At 44.8% G+C, this 19436-nt stretch overlaps 1 protein-coding gene across 3 annotated transcripts in view; it reads left to right on the forward strand.

The window, feature by feature from the left end:
* Nucleotides 1–7531: 7531 nt before the first annotated feature.
* Nucleotides 7532–19436, forward strand: part of SLX4 (SLX4 structure-specific endonuclease subunit) — a 31727-nt gene continuing 19822 nt past the window's right edge. For 2 of the 3 annotated variants that reach the window (XM_082772410.1, XM_082772408.1), the window contains exons 1-5: nucleotides 7532–7562; nucleotides 13003–13104; nucleotides 14830–15589; nucleotides 16644–16907; nucleotides 17718–17883. In XM_082772410.1, coding sequence (XP_082628536.1) covers nucleotides 15220–15589; nucleotides 16644–16907; nucleotides 17718–17883 — 800 coding nt within the window. In that variant the 5' untranslated portion in view covers nucleotides 7532–7562; nucleotides 13003–13104; nucleotides 14830–15219. Of the gene's footprint in view, nucleotides 7563–8249; nucleotides 8278–13002; nucleotides 13105–14829; nucleotides 15590–16643; nucleotides 16908–17717; nucleotides 17884–19436 lie in introns of those variants that run through there. The other variant, XM_082772409.1, reaches the window with a different exon arrangement.

Below are 19436 nucleotides of genomic sequence, written 5' to 3' on the forward strand. Positions count from 1 at the left end.
TGAAATTCTTCTTCTGCATCTGAATAAAAATGGAATTAATGTGACAGTTTAAGGGGCATTGAGAACAAGGAGCCACCTTCTACATCCCTGGAAGCTGTACTGCTCAGCTAGAGGCTGCGGGTCGTGCCTCTGTTCCTGGTAAGACCTAGATGGCATCTTGCCTTTTGATTTGCTGGAGTTCCTTGATCATGCAATAAATACCCTGAAATTGTCCAGACTGGAAGCCAGCAGCAAAGGTGGCACAGGTAAACACACAAGGCTTTGCTTCTGGAAGTAGACAACACAGGTGAAGTTCAGCTGTGTGCTTTGTAGACTAGACAATATTCTTCTCTTCTAAGCAGATTTAAGATCCTTTGCCATCAAAATCGGTGTAAATACACAGGAAAAAATACTGGGTATTGTACAAAGCTCTGATGCAATGTAGGGCACATGAAAGGAGCGATATGGTGTGGCTCCATAGCTAGACCTTTGCAGTGCAGCGTGTTTCATGAACAGTGAAGAATGAAAACCTGTGGTTCTCTCGGGCTAACATACTGCAGGTGAGTGCATCAGCCTGCAGGATGGTCACCTGGTGCTCACTGATACGATGGCTAAAAATAGTGTCTGTTGATAGAGCACCTGAGCTGAATGTTAGCTTACAAAATCTGATGCAGTCAGAAGCAGAGGATGCTTACTCCAAGATGGTCGTGAAGCATCTGAGATGTCTTTAACCTCTCCAGTCCTGGGAGTCCTCTGGGAATCCCAGCAGCCCTTGAGGTGCTAATTTTTTGCCATGACAGATTTATGACTAAAAGATCAAACAATATTTCTGTTATTGGAGTGTAAACTAATCCTTTGTGACTGTGCCCATCGAACATGCTGAAAGGTGGTGACAGTCCTGGGGCTCTGTATGCAGGAAGGAGCGGTAGCAGCAGGATGGGGAGGGTGCGTTGACCCAAATCCTACATACATGTACCTGATCATGCTGCTTTTTCTGGTGCTTTGTCTAAGTTTCACATTTCTATGCACCAGAAGCCTCTGTAGGTTCTCGCCTCTTAGTCTCGGCTTTCCCTTTTACTCAAGATCTGCAGAGATTGCTGCTGTATGAAGTTTCTATACACAGCTAACAATGATCCTAGTGGAGAAGGGAGATGTAGAGGCATCGTGTTGATGAACACAAACTGACATGCTGACAGGAATGCAGGCAGGTTGCTTGAGAGCTGGTCTGTAGATGACTGGCTCTGAAAGAGCCTTTGCACGGAACACAGCAGAGGTTTTTTGGTAAAAGAGCAGTGTAAAGGACGAGTTGTTTCAAACACGACAGGTAAGGTTTTTCTCTTTCTACACAATGTCAAAACATGCTGTGCAAGTAGAGAAAGCCTGTATGGATGCTGCACCAGAACTTCAGTGCTGTTTGTGGTGGCTGAGTTGTGCTTTTCCAGCTGCCACCTTCTCCACTTAGGTCTGAAGTTATCCTCAAAGCACTGTATTGCTAACCAGTTTCCATCCAGCCTTTGCTCTTCCTGAAGTGAGAGCAGAGATCCCTAATTTTTCCAGCATGTTGAGGCAAAACATGAGTTCCAGGAGTGTGCAGCACGTTAGAATTGTGTTCGAAAGCCATCAGCACAGGCTGGTTGTCCCATGCTTCTGCATCTGCTCCCCCAGACCTCCCCATGGGATGGAATTTGGGATCTCCAAACTGGAACAACCTCATGCAGCTTACTTGAGTTCCTGGCTGTAAACAGTGCTGAACCCCGCTACGTACAGAAAACTTTGTTCTTTGATTTCTCCTGGGCCTTTGGACAGGCAGCAGTTTAACATTGTTTTGTTCAGAAGTGGCTTTGAGTGTGGATTGGGTCCTTCTTGTATTTTTTTTCTACAAGTTAAGCTTTATGTGCTGACAGACTTCTGGTGATAAACAGCGTGGCCTCCTCTGCTGCTCTGCCCAGTCTCTTCAGCTGAGTCAAACCTCTATCCTCTAGGGCAGAAGATGGAAAATATTTATAGACAGCGAAATCCAGTTTGAAAGGACATTCCCGAGACCTCGTGCTTTTAAACTTGGACAGGATCCCTCTCACGTCTGGCTCAGGACCTTGAAACTGGACCGGCCCATAAAGTAGTTCACTGGGCCAGATTGAGAAGAGTTTGCTTTCGTCCAGACTTCCTGCTGAGACTATCGAGAGTGTGTTGGGCAGGCTCCAGGTCTATGATTTATGGACAAACCACAGGCCAGGAATTTGCAGTCTAAGCTCCTTGAGCAGCAACTGTTTAAAACATTATGGGAAGAAATGGCCACTGTTTCCAAAAGAAGAAAACTTGGGAGCCATTAATAATGTTTAGCACTTCTGTAGTGTCTTACAATTATCAGTTAATCCTCCCGCTTTCCTTGTACAATAAGGATATTTCTGAATTACTTCACAAATAAGATCTGCATAGTCTGAACAAATTTCCCCAAGAAACACAGTCAATCTGAATTAGGGATTAATTAGGGATTAGGTACCTGCTGGGTTTGGATGAGACACCATAAATGCAGCAGGAGCCTTCAGAGCACCCTGCCCAACACCCTGTTCATTTGAAAACTCTTCCCAGGGCAGTTCTGGGTCTGCCCAAACCTTATCCGGTGAGATCATCCGCTTTCTCAGTAGAACCCAGGTTCAAAAATTCCTGGGATTTCAGAGAAAACCTGGGAGCTTGGCTGCTTACTGGAATTACCCTTCTTTCCAGATTGTTGTCTCCTCTATTGCTCAGGAAGAAGAGGACAGTGTGCTAAAATGACCCTGCTGATCCATCTTGCTGTCTTTCTACACTCAGAACAACTCACCTAACTGGAGCAGGCTGAACGCAGCTCTTCCTTTCCTCTCCTCAGCAGGAAATTTTTATTCCAGACAAAGTCATCTGTTCTCCCCTTGCTCTCAGAACCATTTTGTTTCTCCTTTACCCTCCCCATTTCCACTTAACCTCCATCTTCTGTAGAGCACTCTTTGACCTATACTGTGGGTGCAGCACAGTCCAAGCTATGAGGGGAGTTCTTCTGCCATTAATTTTCTGCTGTCATTTTCCCATTCTCGTCCACGACCAAAGGATGTTCCTCGGTGCTGTCTCCTGCTGTCAGAGCTGGAGCACCTTCTCGCAGGAAATTTTTCTCAAGTCACAAGCTCATTCACACACACTGCTCCTGGAAGCAGTCTGGACTGTGAACAGGTGGGAATGGGTAAGGGGAAAAAAAAAATGCCATCGGTCCCGGTCCAAATGGAATGGTTGGCAGCAGTGCAGGGACCACAGGCTTCTGTAAGTACTTAAAACTTGTAAGGACTCATGACTGTCACGTTGCCATTAATCTATTTACATACAGCAGGAAGGGTGAAAAATTGGTGAAAGAAGCAGTTTCCCTCCTCTTTTTAAATCTATATGGCAAAAGCTATCATAATGAATTGCCCATTAAACATATCCGTGCAACTTTACTCCAAATGTCAGGATGTTATTTGCAAGGGATTTGGGGTCAGGTAATAGCAGTTAACGAGGAAGCAGGCCATGAAGCCAAACACAACTTGGTTCTTCCCCTTTTGCAGCCCAAGTAAATGAGGGGTAATTGGGGATAAAGCCTACTCCAAAAGTAAATCACTAAGTAAAGCCTTAATGGAACTGTCCCAAATTAAACGCTTAGAAACTCGGAAAGTCAGTGCTATGTCTAGAAGCAGAGGGAGATTCAACTTGAGCGTTGTTTGCTAATGTATCTCAATTGCTGGACTTCTTCTGTCTAAAGTGATTTAGCAGATATTTGGAAAAACAAGTGTTCTAAGTTGTCTTGCAATATGCCTAAAGAAATCAAAACATTAGGATTTTTTTGTTTGTTTGTCTAATGGTGTTTTTTTTTTGCTTTGCCCTTTCAAAAGACTCAGTATTGTGCACTGAGTGTTGTGGTGAGCTTTGTTAACGAGCATGGCCCATGTCCATGAGATTCCATGAAGGACAGATTAATGTAATAACTTTAATGCAAAAAGTAAACTTTACTCAGTCCTTCCCCCACTGCCATTGGAATTGGCCCTCTTGGCTATTTCTCTGATCACTGTTGACCTAAATTGAACCAATTTGTACTGAAAGCTTAAAAAAGTTCATCTGAAGCTGCCAAAGAGCCATCAGCATTACAAGCCTTAACACAGATCTGTACGTTTGCCCGTCAGACTCAGCAGAGATAACAAAGTGAAACACATTTTGAGAAATGCTGAGTGTGGGGATAAAGGTATGTACACATATATAATCTGTAACATGTGCATGCATAGATACGGAGATGCACAGGTTTACACGTTTACTGTAAATATAATTGCATGATGACTTCAAGCAGTTGCTTTTAAAAGTATTTTAGAACTGACAACAGTGTCCAAGAGTTCCATAATAGTAGTTTCCTCCAGAGAAACTTGGCACCAATAGTAAATATGCTGTCTTTTTGCAACGTGTATCAGGGCTCTGCCTGCATCTACAGGGTTGTAATTCACAAGAGGGTACCAAAGCACATAGTAAATCAAGCCAAGGTTTTCATGGTAGAGTTTAAAGCACTGTGGCCCTATGCATGTGCTTTAGGCATGTCTATCAAAGTAGCTTTGCTTCTGCCCTACTGTGCTTTCATTGCCTCTTTGGTTTTTGAGTCCCCACCAGCACAGAACATCCTTCCCGTCCCATGTAATTGCTCCAAGCACTTTTTAGCCATCTCCTTCTGGCTGATGTTCTGCAGGAAACTGTTTTCTTCCACCTCCCTGCATTGAGGCAGGACAGCCAGCACTCGCTGCCTGGGAAGGGGTTACTCGGTCACCTCTGGTACAGACCAGTGCCCTGGTGGGAAGAAAAAGTGAATTATTAAAGCACTGTTAGCAAAAGTCCAGTAGGTCCACACAGAAAATCACAGTGTCTCTGATCGGCTGCCTGATTTTGGGAGAGCTGCTTTGGTTCCTTCTGACTGGCTGCATCTTCTCAGCGACGTTTGGTGAAATAGTGAACAGAGCTTGTTGCAGCAACCATGTCCTTATTGCCTTAGGAATAGTTACAGGCTTTGAAATGCCCTGTGAAATAGATATGAGTTTGGTAGCTGGTTCATACTATTAAATACTTGTGCTTTTGGGTGGATCTGTATTAGTAATACCACAATTCACTTGGTTCTTTTCAATATAGGCTTTAAAAGGATGCATTTATGAACATCAGCAAGGTTGAGAGGGTTTGCACTCGTTGCACTGAACACAATAAGTTTTAAAAGATTCAAGTGGTGGAAAAACAGTTGCTTGCACATGTTCTGTGTTTCACATTTCCAAGGTGCCTCAGCACTTTTAGAACAGAAAATTGCATTTGTCTATGCAAAATGCAGTAGAAGAGTGAGGCTGCAGCGTTGCCTGGCAGCTGTGCTGCAGAGGCTGGTCTGGCTGAAGATGTGTGCGTTTGCTGTGCTCAGCATCGCTTTGAAGTTTCCCTGTCCAGAAGCGTGTGATGGGGTTTGCAACCTGCAAAGATGCCCCTCCAAGTCTCCTACCTTGGTTTTGGTGCCAGCTGTGTTGTAGCTGGGAGGATGGGACTGTGAGCTGGGGCTTGGGGAGGGCTGAGGTTTGACGTGGGCTGCTTGTTGGGTTGGCCTCACTTGCTTGGCCCCTGCCTTGCCTCACCTCTTGGAAGAACACCAGTGAGGGACATGGGTGCAAAGCTCAGGTTGCTTGGGATAATGGAACTCTCTTCCCTAAATCAAGTTTCCTGCTTCTCTGGTGCTTAGTTTCGTTTATTCTTTTAAATATTTGGTGCTTTTGCATTTATGGTATTGTGCAATGAATATTACTGTGACTTGGCTTAGTTCTTATGGAACCTACATGGTGTCTCAGTACATTATAACCAGAGTATTCTTCAGTGTGTTTGTGCAATGTTTGCTTGCAAGTTCTTGCAGGGTTTTCTTAAGAGTGCTCCTAATTCCCATAAAGTGTAGTAACTTCAGAGAGAACTTGAATAAACTAGCCAAAGTGTTGAAAGACACAAACCAAAGGATTTCTTCATATCGGTTTTGGGTTCTTTCATACTGGCATGGGCACGTTGCACCTCCTGGGGAGAGTCAGTGCATAAAATGCTCTGATCAGTCTTGCCAAAATAATCAAAGGCACTAATTCTTTGCTAAAAATGTGAGGTCTTCTAGCTAGTATTGCTTGAATTTAGCACGGCTTAAAAAATGAATTGCTTTGTGGGAAGTGAAAAAGCATGGTGCCTAAGTAGCTTTTTCTGTGTTAAAAGTTGCAGATTTTTGTTGTTGTTGTTGTAAGATTTCCAACCAAGCAATGCTATGACAATATCCATTTCTTTTGGTTATGCTAAAATAGAGATTAAGATCTAATTATGGGGGAGGGAGGGGAGAGGAGATGTTATGTGTAAAGGGGACACCATATTGATCACAATAAGTAGTGCTTTGTATTTCTTTAGTAAAATGCTTACTTTGTTTTTGAAGAAAACTGATAGTAATGTAGTAATGATAGTAATGACAGCCATGGTGCTTTCTGTTGTTGCTAAACCTCCTCTCTCTGCCTCTTGGCCTGTTAAGAAGTGTTACCAAGGAGTGATTTGAGTTCTTACCACATCCATACCACAGTTTGAGGAATAAAATCCTGAGTTCAACACAAAATATGCATTGAAAAGGCAAAGCCACTATGAGGATACATACACACCCTCTCTCTGGTGCTTTTAGTATCTGCAGTCCTCTAGCCGCAATAAATTGGTCATTTGGAGGAAATAATTATTGATTGCGACTCCATACTAGTGTGAGGTGTCAGGGCTTAAGCTGACTAATGAAGAAACGGCATCCATTTCCCTGTTCTACCCCCACTTTGTATAAAGGACAAAATAGAATGGCAATGCTGAGAGATCAGCTCTGTAGAAGCTCGAGCTAACTGCTCACCTCGAATTTCCATGGGGCAAGCTTATTAAAACCTCAAAGCATTCCCCTTATACCAGACTTCACAATTTTCTTATACCAGGCTTTTTTATTTAATGGACTTTAGTTGTAGCTCTGGTAGGTTTTCCGTGTGAGGACAGGGACGTGACTTTTCACCACAGTTCCATGGTGGGCAGGGGCAGGTGTGCCGTATGCACTCCTTAGCTCCATTTACTTAATATTTCTATAAATTCCACTTTTTTTTTTTTTTTTTAAATAACAAGAAGCGTTGCGTGCTTTGCTACTGCTTTTTCACGACCAGCTCTTCCCAGCGGCCGCCTCCACAGCCCCGGGCGGGGGCCGTGCCCGCTGCCGCCGCTTCCCCGGCGCTCGGCCGCCCCCGGCGGCCACCTCAGGGCTGCCCGGGGCCGGGCCCGCCTCAGGGGCCGTCGCCATGGCAACCGGTGGCGGGAAGCCGGCGCGCACGCGCAGACAGGGTGCGGCCGCCGCCGTCCGCGCCTGCGCGGGCGCCGCCGTCCGCTGCCGCGCGCATGCGCGTCGGCCTCCGGTGCGGGGCGAGGGAGCCGGTTGGCGCCCCGCGCATGCGCCGAGCTGCGGCGGGGCGGCGGGGGGCTCCCCGCGGGGGCGGCGGGGCGGCGGGAGCGGCGGCGGCAGCCCGAGGCGCGGCGGAGAGGTGGGCGGCGGGCAGTGGGGCGGCGTGACGTCATGACGCCGGCGCCGCGCGGCGGCGGGGGCGAGGGGGAGAGGGAGGGGGCCGGGGTGTGACGTCAGCGGGGGGCGGGGCCGGGCAAGGGGGCCGCGAAATGGCGGCGCTGAGGCGGGGCTGGGGCCGGTGGCGGGGCCCCGCGCGGCGTCACGGGACTAAAGTGTTACAGAGTCACACAATTAAAGTGTTTGGTTCAGAATCACACAATTAAAGTGTTTGGTACAGAATCACGGAATTAAACTGTTTAGTCCCGAGTCACAGAATTAAGCCGTTCGTTACCTGCCGGTGAAGCTCAGGCTGAGCTTTGGGGTCCTCGCTTGTGTGCGAGGCCCTGGGGCGGTTTGTAGAAATAACATTTGTCAGAGGGACCCGTGTGGTGTCTGTGAGCTGCCTCGCGGTGTGGCTGCGAGAGGCACGCGTTTATAAATAATTATAATAGATCCCCAGCATCACTGATGCCATGCCAGGGTTTCACTGACAGCTCCCATCAGGTCTGTAGCTGACGATACATTTGGATATTGGCAAGGTCTGGGGCCTGGCTTCATGAAAGGAGAAGGTATTTTAAGAAAAATAAATGTAAAAATGCGTTTTCAGGACAGAAAACTGAGCCTGTTTGTGTAAGACTCTGGAATATGGAGAACAGAGATGATAGTGTGAAAACATCAAGCAACGTACTGACAAGGTAGTGCATTATCTACCGTGCTGCAGCTCCTGTACGTGATGTTAACTGCAAAGTAGGCAAATTATTCATTGTTACTAATTAATGAAGCATTAGTGGAGGAAGTATATGATTAGGTCACCTGCAGAAATCCACGATGAGTGTGGTAACCTTTCCAAAGCAAGCTTGCTAGGATTCTTGGATAATGTGGGGACACCAAGATGCTGTGCTAAGCTTCACTTTGTAGTTGGCTTTTGTGATAATAAGCTAAAATCAGAAGATGGGCTTTATGGGAGAAAATGGTATTTGTAGGACTTGTATTGTTTGAAGTGAATGTCCCCCAAATGTTTTACGCCTTTTAGAATAACGTTGTCCTCTTGAAAAGAAATGGCTTGAACGTTTAACATTAAAACGTGATTATTTCTCATTATATTCACTTCCTGATTAATCATTCAGTTGATTTTCTTGCCACAAATATCCATAACTATGATTGCTCCCTTCTTTATCTACAAAATTATGAGCGATGATCTGAAATTTCACCGCCACTGTCGCTGGTACCACGTGTAGAGGAAGCTTGGCCTTTCTGCTGCTACAGCTTGGTGTCAGTGTGGTCCTGCAGGGACCTGCTCTGGTGGTGACACCTCTCCAGACTCCTTGCTTCCCAGACAGCCGTACCTGTCCTGTACGTGCAGCCCTGTCCCAAAGCAGTGACTTTGTGCTGAGGTCTCTGCTCGTTTGCCAAGTGCCTGCCTCGTTCTGTTGCTGTCTGTCATCATCAGCATCTCACGGTTCCCTTCTCCCAGACAGCTTGATCATGTGTGCTGTACATCTCTCCAATCTCGTTTCCTAAGCCTAAATAATAGAAAAACATGAGTGAATCTCTGTGGGACAGTAGCAGAAACATATGCTCCCAATGAACTGCTATTTGTAGTTGCATTTTGAAACCTAGCTAGCTATGTTTTCATCATTTTAAATGTGGGTTGTATTGATTCTGAATTATTTTAATTAATCATTTTGTCCCTTGGTACTTCCTTAATGGTTTACAAAAGAATTACACCTCTGTTAGCACACAGAGGCCTCATTAAAAAGGTATTAGCTTAACGTAGGAGATCTTGGTTTTCATAAAATTGTGTTGATTGGTATTAATTTTATTATCCGTCTTTAGTCATCAATTCCCATATAAGCCATTTCTTTAACGGCCTGGTGTTGATCTCAGTCTGAAAGATGGGTGTTTGCTTCCCTAGTTGTCCTTGTGAAAAATCGTAGTTAGCAGTCTAGAGAGCTGTTAGCCCGTTTTTCTGTAACTCTGCCTGTAAATGATCTGAATCTCTTGGCAGAAATATCTTCAGTAGCCGCTACCAAACACGCTTTGGATTAGCTGGGGTAGGTTCCATTCATCAGCGTTGTGGTACGGGTCCCAGGACCATAGGATGTTCTGTATAATATAACATTTGTGTGGGTTTCCTCATAGATATTTATGCAGAGATTTAGTTCTGCATATTTTCAGTTAGTATTGACAGTTCTACAGTTTGTTTTCTCACCACCCAGTGGCCTTGGTAGGTCTTTGTTCTCGTTTTTGGTGTACACCAAAGATTCTTTTTGAAAGTCCTTAACTTTTGTGACCAGAAAATTAATCTTACATAATTTTATCCCCTTTTAATTTCTCTACAGTTCCTTGTTTATGTTCAGTGCTATCCCATTTTCTTATCGTGATGTTATCTTACACATTTATTTTTATTATTACTGTGATTACTTCTCTCCTGCACTGAACAATAAATTACTTCTCAGTAAGTATTGTTCTCTTTATTGATTTTTGGGCCTCCAGTGAAATGGTTTTATTCAGTCCTTAATTCTCAGTTGTATGTTTCTGTTTAAATGAATAATTTTCCTGTTGCTTTCAGTCACATCAAATAAGCATTTTTGAAACACCAGCTGCATACATTTCTTATTTGTATGCTGCTGTGTTTGCATACAAGCGACGAGCATTTGCACCTGAGCAACCGTTATTTTTATTTTTATGGTCACTTCCCCTTTATCCTTCCAGAGGAGGTAGAAAATAAAAATTTCCTATTTTGGTGAAGCGCTTTGTAAACTAAGGTCAGTTTCTCCAGTGTTTGAAAGCTAGAGAGGCATTTTGTCATGTAAGTAGTGATTTAAAATTCATGCCTAGAATGGGATAAAGCTTTTATTGGACATAAAATACTTTAACATATGTACAAGGTGCTAGCAGGGGGAGGTGTAGTCTCTAAAAGAAACGTGAGCATGGTACCCCGATGGGATATAAGGTATTGGGTATTGCCAGGTAGACATCATTACTGGTCATTGCTAAGATTGCTTGTTAGTCTGATTGTGCTTGCTTAGCTATCATTTTCTTGCTTACATAGACTTGAATTCAGTTGTCATCTCCTGTATCTCCACATCTGTTTTTATTACCCTTTTCTGGCATGGAAAAGCTGTCAGAGGCCAGGACAGGAGGGTTGGTACCCGGCTTTGAATTCCTATTCTGCTCTTAGGTGTTTGCTCCTCGCTGACCAAGATCTGCTGTCCTCAGCGTTAACGTTTTTGCCCAGCTGCAAGCAAAGTGAACCTGCCCTGCGTGGTTCTCAGGTTGTGTCTCTGTAAGGTACCCTGTGCCATAAAGGTGTTGGCTGGTGCAGGGTCATGTGTGGAGCGTTTAAATAGAGAAATTCTGAAAATCGTCCTGTGCACATGCTCTTCTCCATCAGGAATGGGAAGTGGTGGGAACCTGTAGGAAGATTTTTTTTGTTACAGGCTTTAGTCAGGAAAAATCCCTAGGGGGTTTCTTCTGGTGTGGTTTCCAGAGCAAACACGAGAGAAATTCTTTCCCTTTGCAGTATTTGGACTGGCCTGACTGAACGTTTTGCTACCAGCCTCCACGGCTTCCTCCTGCAGATTTCAAAAAAAGGAGAAGGGCAGGGGGCGACGAAATGCCCAGTGCCAGCACAATGGCATGCAGCATCAGGGTTTCAGTTAGTGACCAGCTGCAGGGAAGGTCGTGGAGGAAGAAATGTGGCGAGGCAGAGCTGGGGGCTGGCAGGGGAGCAGGTACGGGCTGGGTGCTGCTGGCCGGGCCCAGACAGTGCTGATCCTCAATTTGTGGCCGTGACCTATTCTCAGAGACTGAAGTGGCAGAATTGTTCCTGGAGCAAGTACACAGGTTAAAAGCAGTAAGTAAACAGGCCCAGATGTGCATTCAGGAGTTCAGAAGAGATACTTCAAGTGGTTGAGTTGCTGGTATAAACGTGCTTTCAGTTGTCAAAAGAGAAGCTGCTCCAGGTGTTGGGAGGATAGCAGATATTTTACCCATTTTCTTAATTTCCTGGAAGGATTCTGTGACTGAACTAAGTAATTACAAGCCTATAAGTGTTTAATATGTACCTATTAAACTGGTTGAAATGATCACTGAATTCTTTGCAGATGTCTGTCATCATGCATTTTTAACCTGATAGCATCTTACCAGCATGGGAGCCAGGTCTCCCCGGGAGGCTGCCTCTCAGAAGTCTGATGGAGTGGTTTGATGGCAACAAATTAGGAAATAAAAAACAAATTAACACAGCTTACTCAGAAATCCTTTGAAAAGTGGAACGAGGTAAAGAATTATTTTGATGGTCTGAGAGAGGAAACTGACGGAAGGATCACAAAGAGCATCCACGGGCTTGTTCTGAACCTGTGGGGCACAGAGGTGAAGAAAGAGAGAAATCCTACAGGGCACCTTAATGATGCCAGAGACCGAAAGGGTTCAAGGTATCTCTGCAGGTAAAACTTTGCTCAGCAGGCAGGCACTTTCAGAGAAAGGCGAAGGAGATGTTAAGATCAGCAAGGCCTTGGCTGAAGAAGTGTGAACAGTGTGTAACGTCCTCGCTGGGAGAGTCAGCAGGCTGCTGATGGCAGTACCGCTCAGAGCACCCCGAAAAAAGGGAGAGTGAAGAGGTTCGGGGAGTGCTGATGGAGATGGTTAGGGACCAGGAGGGCTTCTCTGGGCAAAGAGAAAACATGGGGACTCTTCTTTTAGAGAATAAACCCCGGAGGACGGGATACATATAATTTAATAAAATATTGAGGGGTCCAAAGAGAGTAGATTTGGAGTTTCTGTGCTCCTTGCCTCAGCAAAGGACAGTCAAGGAAGTAAAAAGGAAGCGAAGTGAGAATTGATGAAATAGTGTACTTTCTCTTGGCATTCTCAGTTAATCCAGGGAACTCCACTCAGTAGTTACCTGTGACCCTAAAAACAGCCGGGTCAGAAAGGTGGTGGCGTGGTGTGGCTAGAGGTTTATGATATAAACACCGGTGGTTTTTTTTTGAATGAAATGTTGAGGCTCTGGTTTCAAGGAAGTTACTGGGAAACAAAATGAGCCCCAAATGAGAAAGGCGAGGGCAGACTGAAGGGACTGGCCTTGGGAAGTCTCTAGCCCAAACCGCTGCTCAAAGCAGGGCTGGCTGTGGGGCCAGACCAGGTTGCTTGGCCCCTTACCCAGCCTCTGACCCATTCTGCCTTCTGGGCTTTTTCTGCAAAGCATGCAGTGCTGCTGGGTGCAGGGGGACACAGTGCTGGGCAACGTGTGCAAGTCACCTACATGTCTAAGGACACAGGTCAATGGAAGCGGGAGAACTTGGTACCACTGGAGCATGTGCTCTTCCCAGCTCCCTCCCCCTGCACCTTGGAACTTGATCAAAAAGAGCAATCAGTGCAACGCACCCTAAATTTCACCTTTTCCTTTCATTTTCCAGGTTCCATCTTTCATTCTTACTGGTCTCGTTTTGTACTGTTGCGATGATCCACATTTACTTGAAGGCCACAGCCGGGTATGGATTTAGCATCTAAGTGGATAGGTAAGTGCCGCTGTTTATTTTATTTGACCAGCTTGTGTGATTTGTAGAGTCCTAAAACCTTCCAAAATGAATTGAATGCTATACTGAAAGAAATTGTTTTCAAAGCTATTACTTCTCCAGCTCTATGAACTGGTGCCAAAGCTGGCTGTAAGGTACACCACTAACAGCAGCATCAGAAACACTGAGCTGTAGGAACCTGTAAATACATGTCTTGAAAGGGAAGAGCAAGACAGATAAACTCTTAATTAGTTTTGCATCGTTTGTCTGTCTGACTTGGTCTACCTGGGGTACTGGACATTGACTGCAAACACAAAAGTGCAGATCTGTTTCAAAATTTAACATCAGGAACTGACTGTAAGTAATACGACAGTACAGATGTGTCTGTGAGAAGTATCTGTAGCCGTGGAGGATGTGAGATTCTGTTTTTCTCCACATGCTGTCTCCTACTTAGAAGAAAATGGTCAATTTACAGCGATAACTACACCAAGATTCTGTCCAGGAAAATTAAATTTATGAACTGGCTACATAAAACTTCAGTTTCTCTCTAACAGGAAATGACTCCAAGATTCACGGCAAAATCCTCTGCTGGTTTGGGAGGCTGAGTTTAAAATAAATAAATCCATTAACATCTGTAATTGCTTATAGGAAAGGCTGACCCATGAAAGTGTGTAACCAGCATTCCTTAGCCTTGCCTGTCTGCAGCCAAACCATTTGAGAAAACAATCTCACATGTGTTTTTCCTGCTTTTTGAGTCTTTCGGTGCCCGGAGCTTTACTGGAGAAACTGAACCGCAGTTGCTGCCATTCCAAGTGAAACACTCCGTTTTAGGCTTGAAAGGAATAGGTTTGGGGAGCAATATAAAACCTCTGGTAAAATGGCCAGAGCCGTAGTGAACTCAGGACTAGGAAGAAGAGGACAATCAAAAAGTCTAAGAATAGAGATCTAGTTTTAGTGTTGCCTGGGGTCTGATGACATTTCCATCTGGATATTGTACCTAGTGCTGTTCCAAGTAATCCCTAGCTAGTGTGGCTATCCTTACTGTAGCTGAAAAAGATTAAGAAACTCATTTAAAAATATCATTTTTTAGTCCGTTTACCTGGTGTATTTGACAGCAGTTTGTGAAACACGGTCACTGCCATGGTTTACTGAGTACTCAATGGAGGGATTCAGTATTAGTTAGCAGGAGAGCTAATCCGCAATGTGAGCAGGCCGTGGATGTAAGAAGAGAGAAGGGATGAACATCCTTGATAGAGTTGTTCTGACTCGTCCCCAAAACCCTTCTGGATATACGAAATTCCCTTTACTTACTTGTCAAAATGAGGTTGTGCTATCCTCCTTAAAGGTTTTCTGTCACAGCACCTCCAGAATTGCTTCTTGACCTGAAGGATTTTTTTTTTCTCCTTTGCTGCATTTCTTGGTCTTGTGCTATATAAACGTAAGGACGAATGCATTTAAAAAATGGACAATCTCAAATCCTGAGCCCCAGGCCAAAAGCCAACCCAGTGTCAGAGACCTAGTTTGGAAGTTTTCCTCTTCTCTCCTAAGGTAGCTTGTGCCCATCTGTAGTATGATTATAGTGAGCGTGTTTTGAGTCAGTATGTGCTTCTGCTAATCTTCCTGTTTTATACAAATTGTCTTCTCCTTCAGGGTTATACCCCATCCCTTTCCTATACTGCATCTGCATGCACCATCCGACATAACCACCTTTTTATTTCTTTATTTCAGGGCTGCAGTAAGTGTCTTATTGAAGCCCCTAGCACATCCTGTGCATGGTCTGCACAAACTGTAGTGCTTACCTTCTGGTCTAGAGAGCTCAGAAGAACCAGCTTGTCAGTGCATTACATGTGAAAGCACGTGGGGTGCTTGAAGAGAGAATACACTCTATGAAATGGCTGCGAATTAAGTGTGGAAGAATGAACTGTCAGGACAGTGGAGAAGTGCCCACTGTGTTGACCATTGAAGTCTGGAGAATGGAGATCTCTGAGGGGGTGGAAAGGACTTGGTGAAAGTCACAGGTTGTGGAGGATGCAAACCTGAGCTGATTCTGGTATCTTCCCCTCTCCTCCACTCCGTGCAGTGGCATTAGGCCACCGTGTTACTGGCACCTACAGGCCAATGGATGAACAGGACAATGATTTTAAAGAGTTGTGGGCAAATCTTTTGGGTAGAGCGAAGAAAAAACCTGGGGATGCTGAGGCAGCAAAGAAGGCCCAGAAAAGGTCAAAGAGCACTGTTGCAAGAAGCAAATTAAGAAGAGGCAAAGCTGCTGCCACGAGCCAAAACCATCACCTCTTTCCAGCAGCAAAGAGAACAAACTTGATTCAAGATTTGGGTGCTAAGGAACAAGCTTTGGTGCACAAAGAAGACAGTAACACTGTCGCCTGTAGTAGTGGTGAGACTGAGCAAGGGGATGGAAAGATAAGCCCTTTCCCTGCCAGCCAGCTGAGTACAGCAGCCAGTGACTGTAGCCAGAGGATTCTGACAGGTGAGTGAACTGAAGTCTTTCATTGAAGCATCTTGTGTTTCCATCTACACTTAGCTGCTTAGGGTTATCTAGGGTTTTAACCTAGCAGTGTATTCTGCACTAGAGGCAGGCAGCTGATGTTTTTTAGTAAGATGAAGCCTTAGCAAAGAACATTAGGTAGTCATTATTCAGTGATTTGTACAGTATCAGAACTTAGAAAAACAGCCTCGAATCATCTAGAAGTAAGCCTAGAACGTATTGAGGTGCCTTTTCACTCCGTGCGTTGTTACATTGAGAAATAAATTGCCTCTGGATGTTGTCAAGGTTAAAAATATAAATGAGTAAAGAAAAATGTGAATTAATTGATAAAGGATTGGTCCTTCAGCAGTTATTGAATGTGATGGCCAGAATGCAGTCACCAGTACAGAAACTTAAACTGATAAATAAGGTCAGCCAGGAGGGATTACTTTGTATGTGTCCTGTCCTGATAACCTTTCTTAAGTGTCTGTTACTGACTGCACTGAGACAAGGCACTGGGCTGGCGAGCTCTTTGGTCCGACCTCACGTGCTGCCTGTATGCACAGGACACCTCAGAGCAGAGCAGGGGCATGCTGAGATGTCAGTCTGGCATTACTTCTGCCTGCTGCTTCTTACCATCTCTCTTCGGGACTCCTGGTTCCTCATCTCAGACCCTGAAAGTTTGAGTCACAGTTTGGGTTTGGAGGTCAGAGTGAAGAACAGCAGGAAGCACGGGACAGAAGAGGGGGGCTGCACTGCTTGTTGCCCTCGCTAGTGACCTTCAGGTGAGGTCTTCATTAATAGTCCTTCCTCTAAAAGGGATAGAGGTATTTAAACTGCACTGTGGCACAGAAGTGTGATGCTGCTACTATAGTTATCAAGTATAAAGCGATGTAATAGCCAAGCACCTTATTCAGCTCTCTTTTTAAGAATAAGTGTTGCAAAGCTGAGCCTGGCTCAGCCTGCTGTTGGGGGAGGCTTCCCCCCAGCTCTGGGGGCAGCTCAGCTACTTGTTCAATACTGACTGGTAAAGCTCTGGTGTTTTCTTCCCTTCTAGTAAATGCTCTGAATGGCTCTTCCCAGACTACATTATCCTTCCATCCTGCTACACAGCTAGGGGCCTGCTCTTCACCCACCTCAAAGATACCGCCGCTCGCAGGACCAAAGGCACGGGTAGCAGAGCTGGTAGTGGAGAGAATGCAGCAGTTCAAGAGAGTGGCACCTGAGCAGCTAAAACACAGCACAGACGATAGCTTGCCAAAGTCTGTAGCCAGCGGGGATTTTCCTGATGAAAGCCAGGAGCAGAACTCACCAGAGAATGGTACGTTTCTCCCGTTACCTCTTGTACGTGCAGAAAGAGTGCTGTGGGCTGGTTAGAATGGTCGCATGAAAAGCAGTGCAGATTCTTGGGCTTTGTTCCCAGCTAGCCTAGTGGCTCAGCGTGCAGCACGGAATAAATCACTCCAGATCACTGAGTAAAGTTGCTTTCTCAATTGTTAAAAGACAATCTGTGCTTTTCTCCCAGCTCTTCTCTGAGGCTGAATTAATCTCATGTTAGATTCTGGAGGGATAGTGGACTTCTTGGAAACAGGTTCGATTCTGACAGGATCAGTCAGCCTTGTCGCCTTTCCCTTGGGACAGTGTTAGGTAGCTGTTAGGTAAATATGACTCATAGATTGACCCCATCCTTGGAAGATTTCCAAAATTTCCACAAAGGTAATGTGTTCTATGCAGATGCATTGAATTCACAAAAATTTTACTCTGCCTTCATTCTGTTTTAGGTCAAGACCCTGTTGGTTCTGCATCGACATAAAATCTGCTGTGTTTTGTACGTTATGTATAAGATCCCGCATTCTCCCTAGCAACTTTAGCCAAAGCATACCCCCCTTTGGCTCTGACATGTGATGTACTATGAATAAATCACCACCTACTGCTCCCTGGGTAGTGCAGTTTTGTGTTTAAGGAGCGCTTTTTGTACACTACTTTATGAGAGATCAGGTGTAAAGATGCAAGAGAAAGATTGCAATTGACTATTGTGTGGCTAGTTTAATAATGGCAAAAACAACAGCTCCACAGCTTCCATACAGGATTCTTAGTTCTCTGTCTTAGTTAACTCTCCCTTCTTTGCCAGATATCCACGATCTTCCATCCGTGCAGCATGATGGTGCTCTGGCTTTGGCTCTTCAGCAGGAAACCAAAGAGGAAGCCCTGGAGGATGCAGGCTTGTTCTTTTGTCAGATCTGCCAAAAGGATCTCTCAGCCATGAACTCGACGCGGCGAGAGCAGCACGTTAACAGGTGAAGGGCCAGCTTGATTCGTCCTTTCTGCATCCTCTCCCCGTTAACCTCAGACCGTTAGGTCGGCTTGGCGATTCTAGAACCCGGTAGCAGGGGAGTCTATGTGGTGACATTGACTTTTATGGCCTGAATTAGCAAGTTCATTTGATCTCAAAACAGGGGCTGATTGTCTCACCCTGCAGGGCTTCTGCACGAACATGTTAAAGCCAGTGCTGCTTTCATCAGTAGTGCTGCAGAGTGGCTGTGATTGTGAAGTGGCTAGCAAAATTAATGAGGACCCACTATTGCAGATCTGCCAATTTCAGCCAGCAAGGTAATGTTGGCTCTATTTAGCTAAAAGTTGTTCGTATAAGGACAGCTAGAATGTAACTTTGCCACTGCATACCCGAGTTGTTTGCAGAGGGAAAAGTGATGCTGTTCAGAATGATGCCTAAGTTGTGTTACAGTGCTTGGCAGTGAGAGTGGAGAGGCTAAGGGAAGGCATCCCTGCCTTCTCTTTTGTCAGAATGATGTGCAACTACATGGGTATCAATGCCCTAAACTGGACAGTTTCCTTAGTGGTAAATAATCAAGTACTGTTAGTGTATTATACGCAGATAGCTCTTTGTAAGTGTGCTTCTCTATTGAGAAAGGATCAGAAACAACACATGTGAACAGTTGTGCGTGCTTCATTAAGGCACTTTAAGGGACTCAGGAATGGTTTGGTTTGGCCCGTCATACATCTTGCTATTGAGTGACTGGCATTCTTTGGACTGTCTGCAGCTGCAGTTTCGGAGGTGTTACTGCTGTTTCTGTCCTCAAATACTTACTGCTGGTTGATAGGACTGACAGCATAGAACAGCAACAGTGTATCAGAAATGCTTTTTGGAAATTAAGTCTGTTTTCTGAACTGTTAAACATGTAATCTGAGGATGAGACTACAGGGTTATAGTGGCAGTGGATTATTTGATAGCAGTCTTCATTGTGAGATGTAAAGCTGCAGGTGGATAGATGCACTGGCAAACTTGTAATCACCAGTCCTAGTACGTCAGATGAATGTTCCCTTACACAGCTCTACGTGTAGGTTCTGCGTGTCATTCCATAATAAGGGAGGGCTTTTTATAACATGCTTTGTAAAGAAAACAAACACTGTGTATCTCTTTGGAGAGGACAGAAAAAGAACCTTTAAAACTTTTAAACAGTCTTGGCATACCAGAAATTATTAGAAGTTCGTTATCCTGCACTCTAAGTACTCTTACTTTCTGTGACACAAAACACTGTCCTTGTCAAGTGAGATATCTGACTTGAAAATGGCTTTCATTCTCAACACTGCACTTCGTCATGCCTACAAAAGCACTAAGAAGGACAAGAAAGAGTCATATTCTGGGTGAGGAAGACCTACTATTTCTCTGGTAGCATGATTCTGTTTTTAATGGTGGTTTAGAAATTATCTGGAATGTTACAATCAATGCAGAAAGAGGGATTAGGTGATGGACACAGAGAGAAATTAAAGAAGTTAATTACTTGTACTTGCTTCTAAGCAACATGCTGTTAATATGCCTGTGAGGCTGTAA

The sequence above is a fragment of the Aythya marila genome, assembly GCF_965140915.1.
Source record: "Aythya marila genome assembly, chromosome: 15".
Taxonomy (NCBI): Eukaryota; Metazoa; Chordata; class Aves; order Anseriformes; family Anatidae; genus Aythya; species Aythya marila.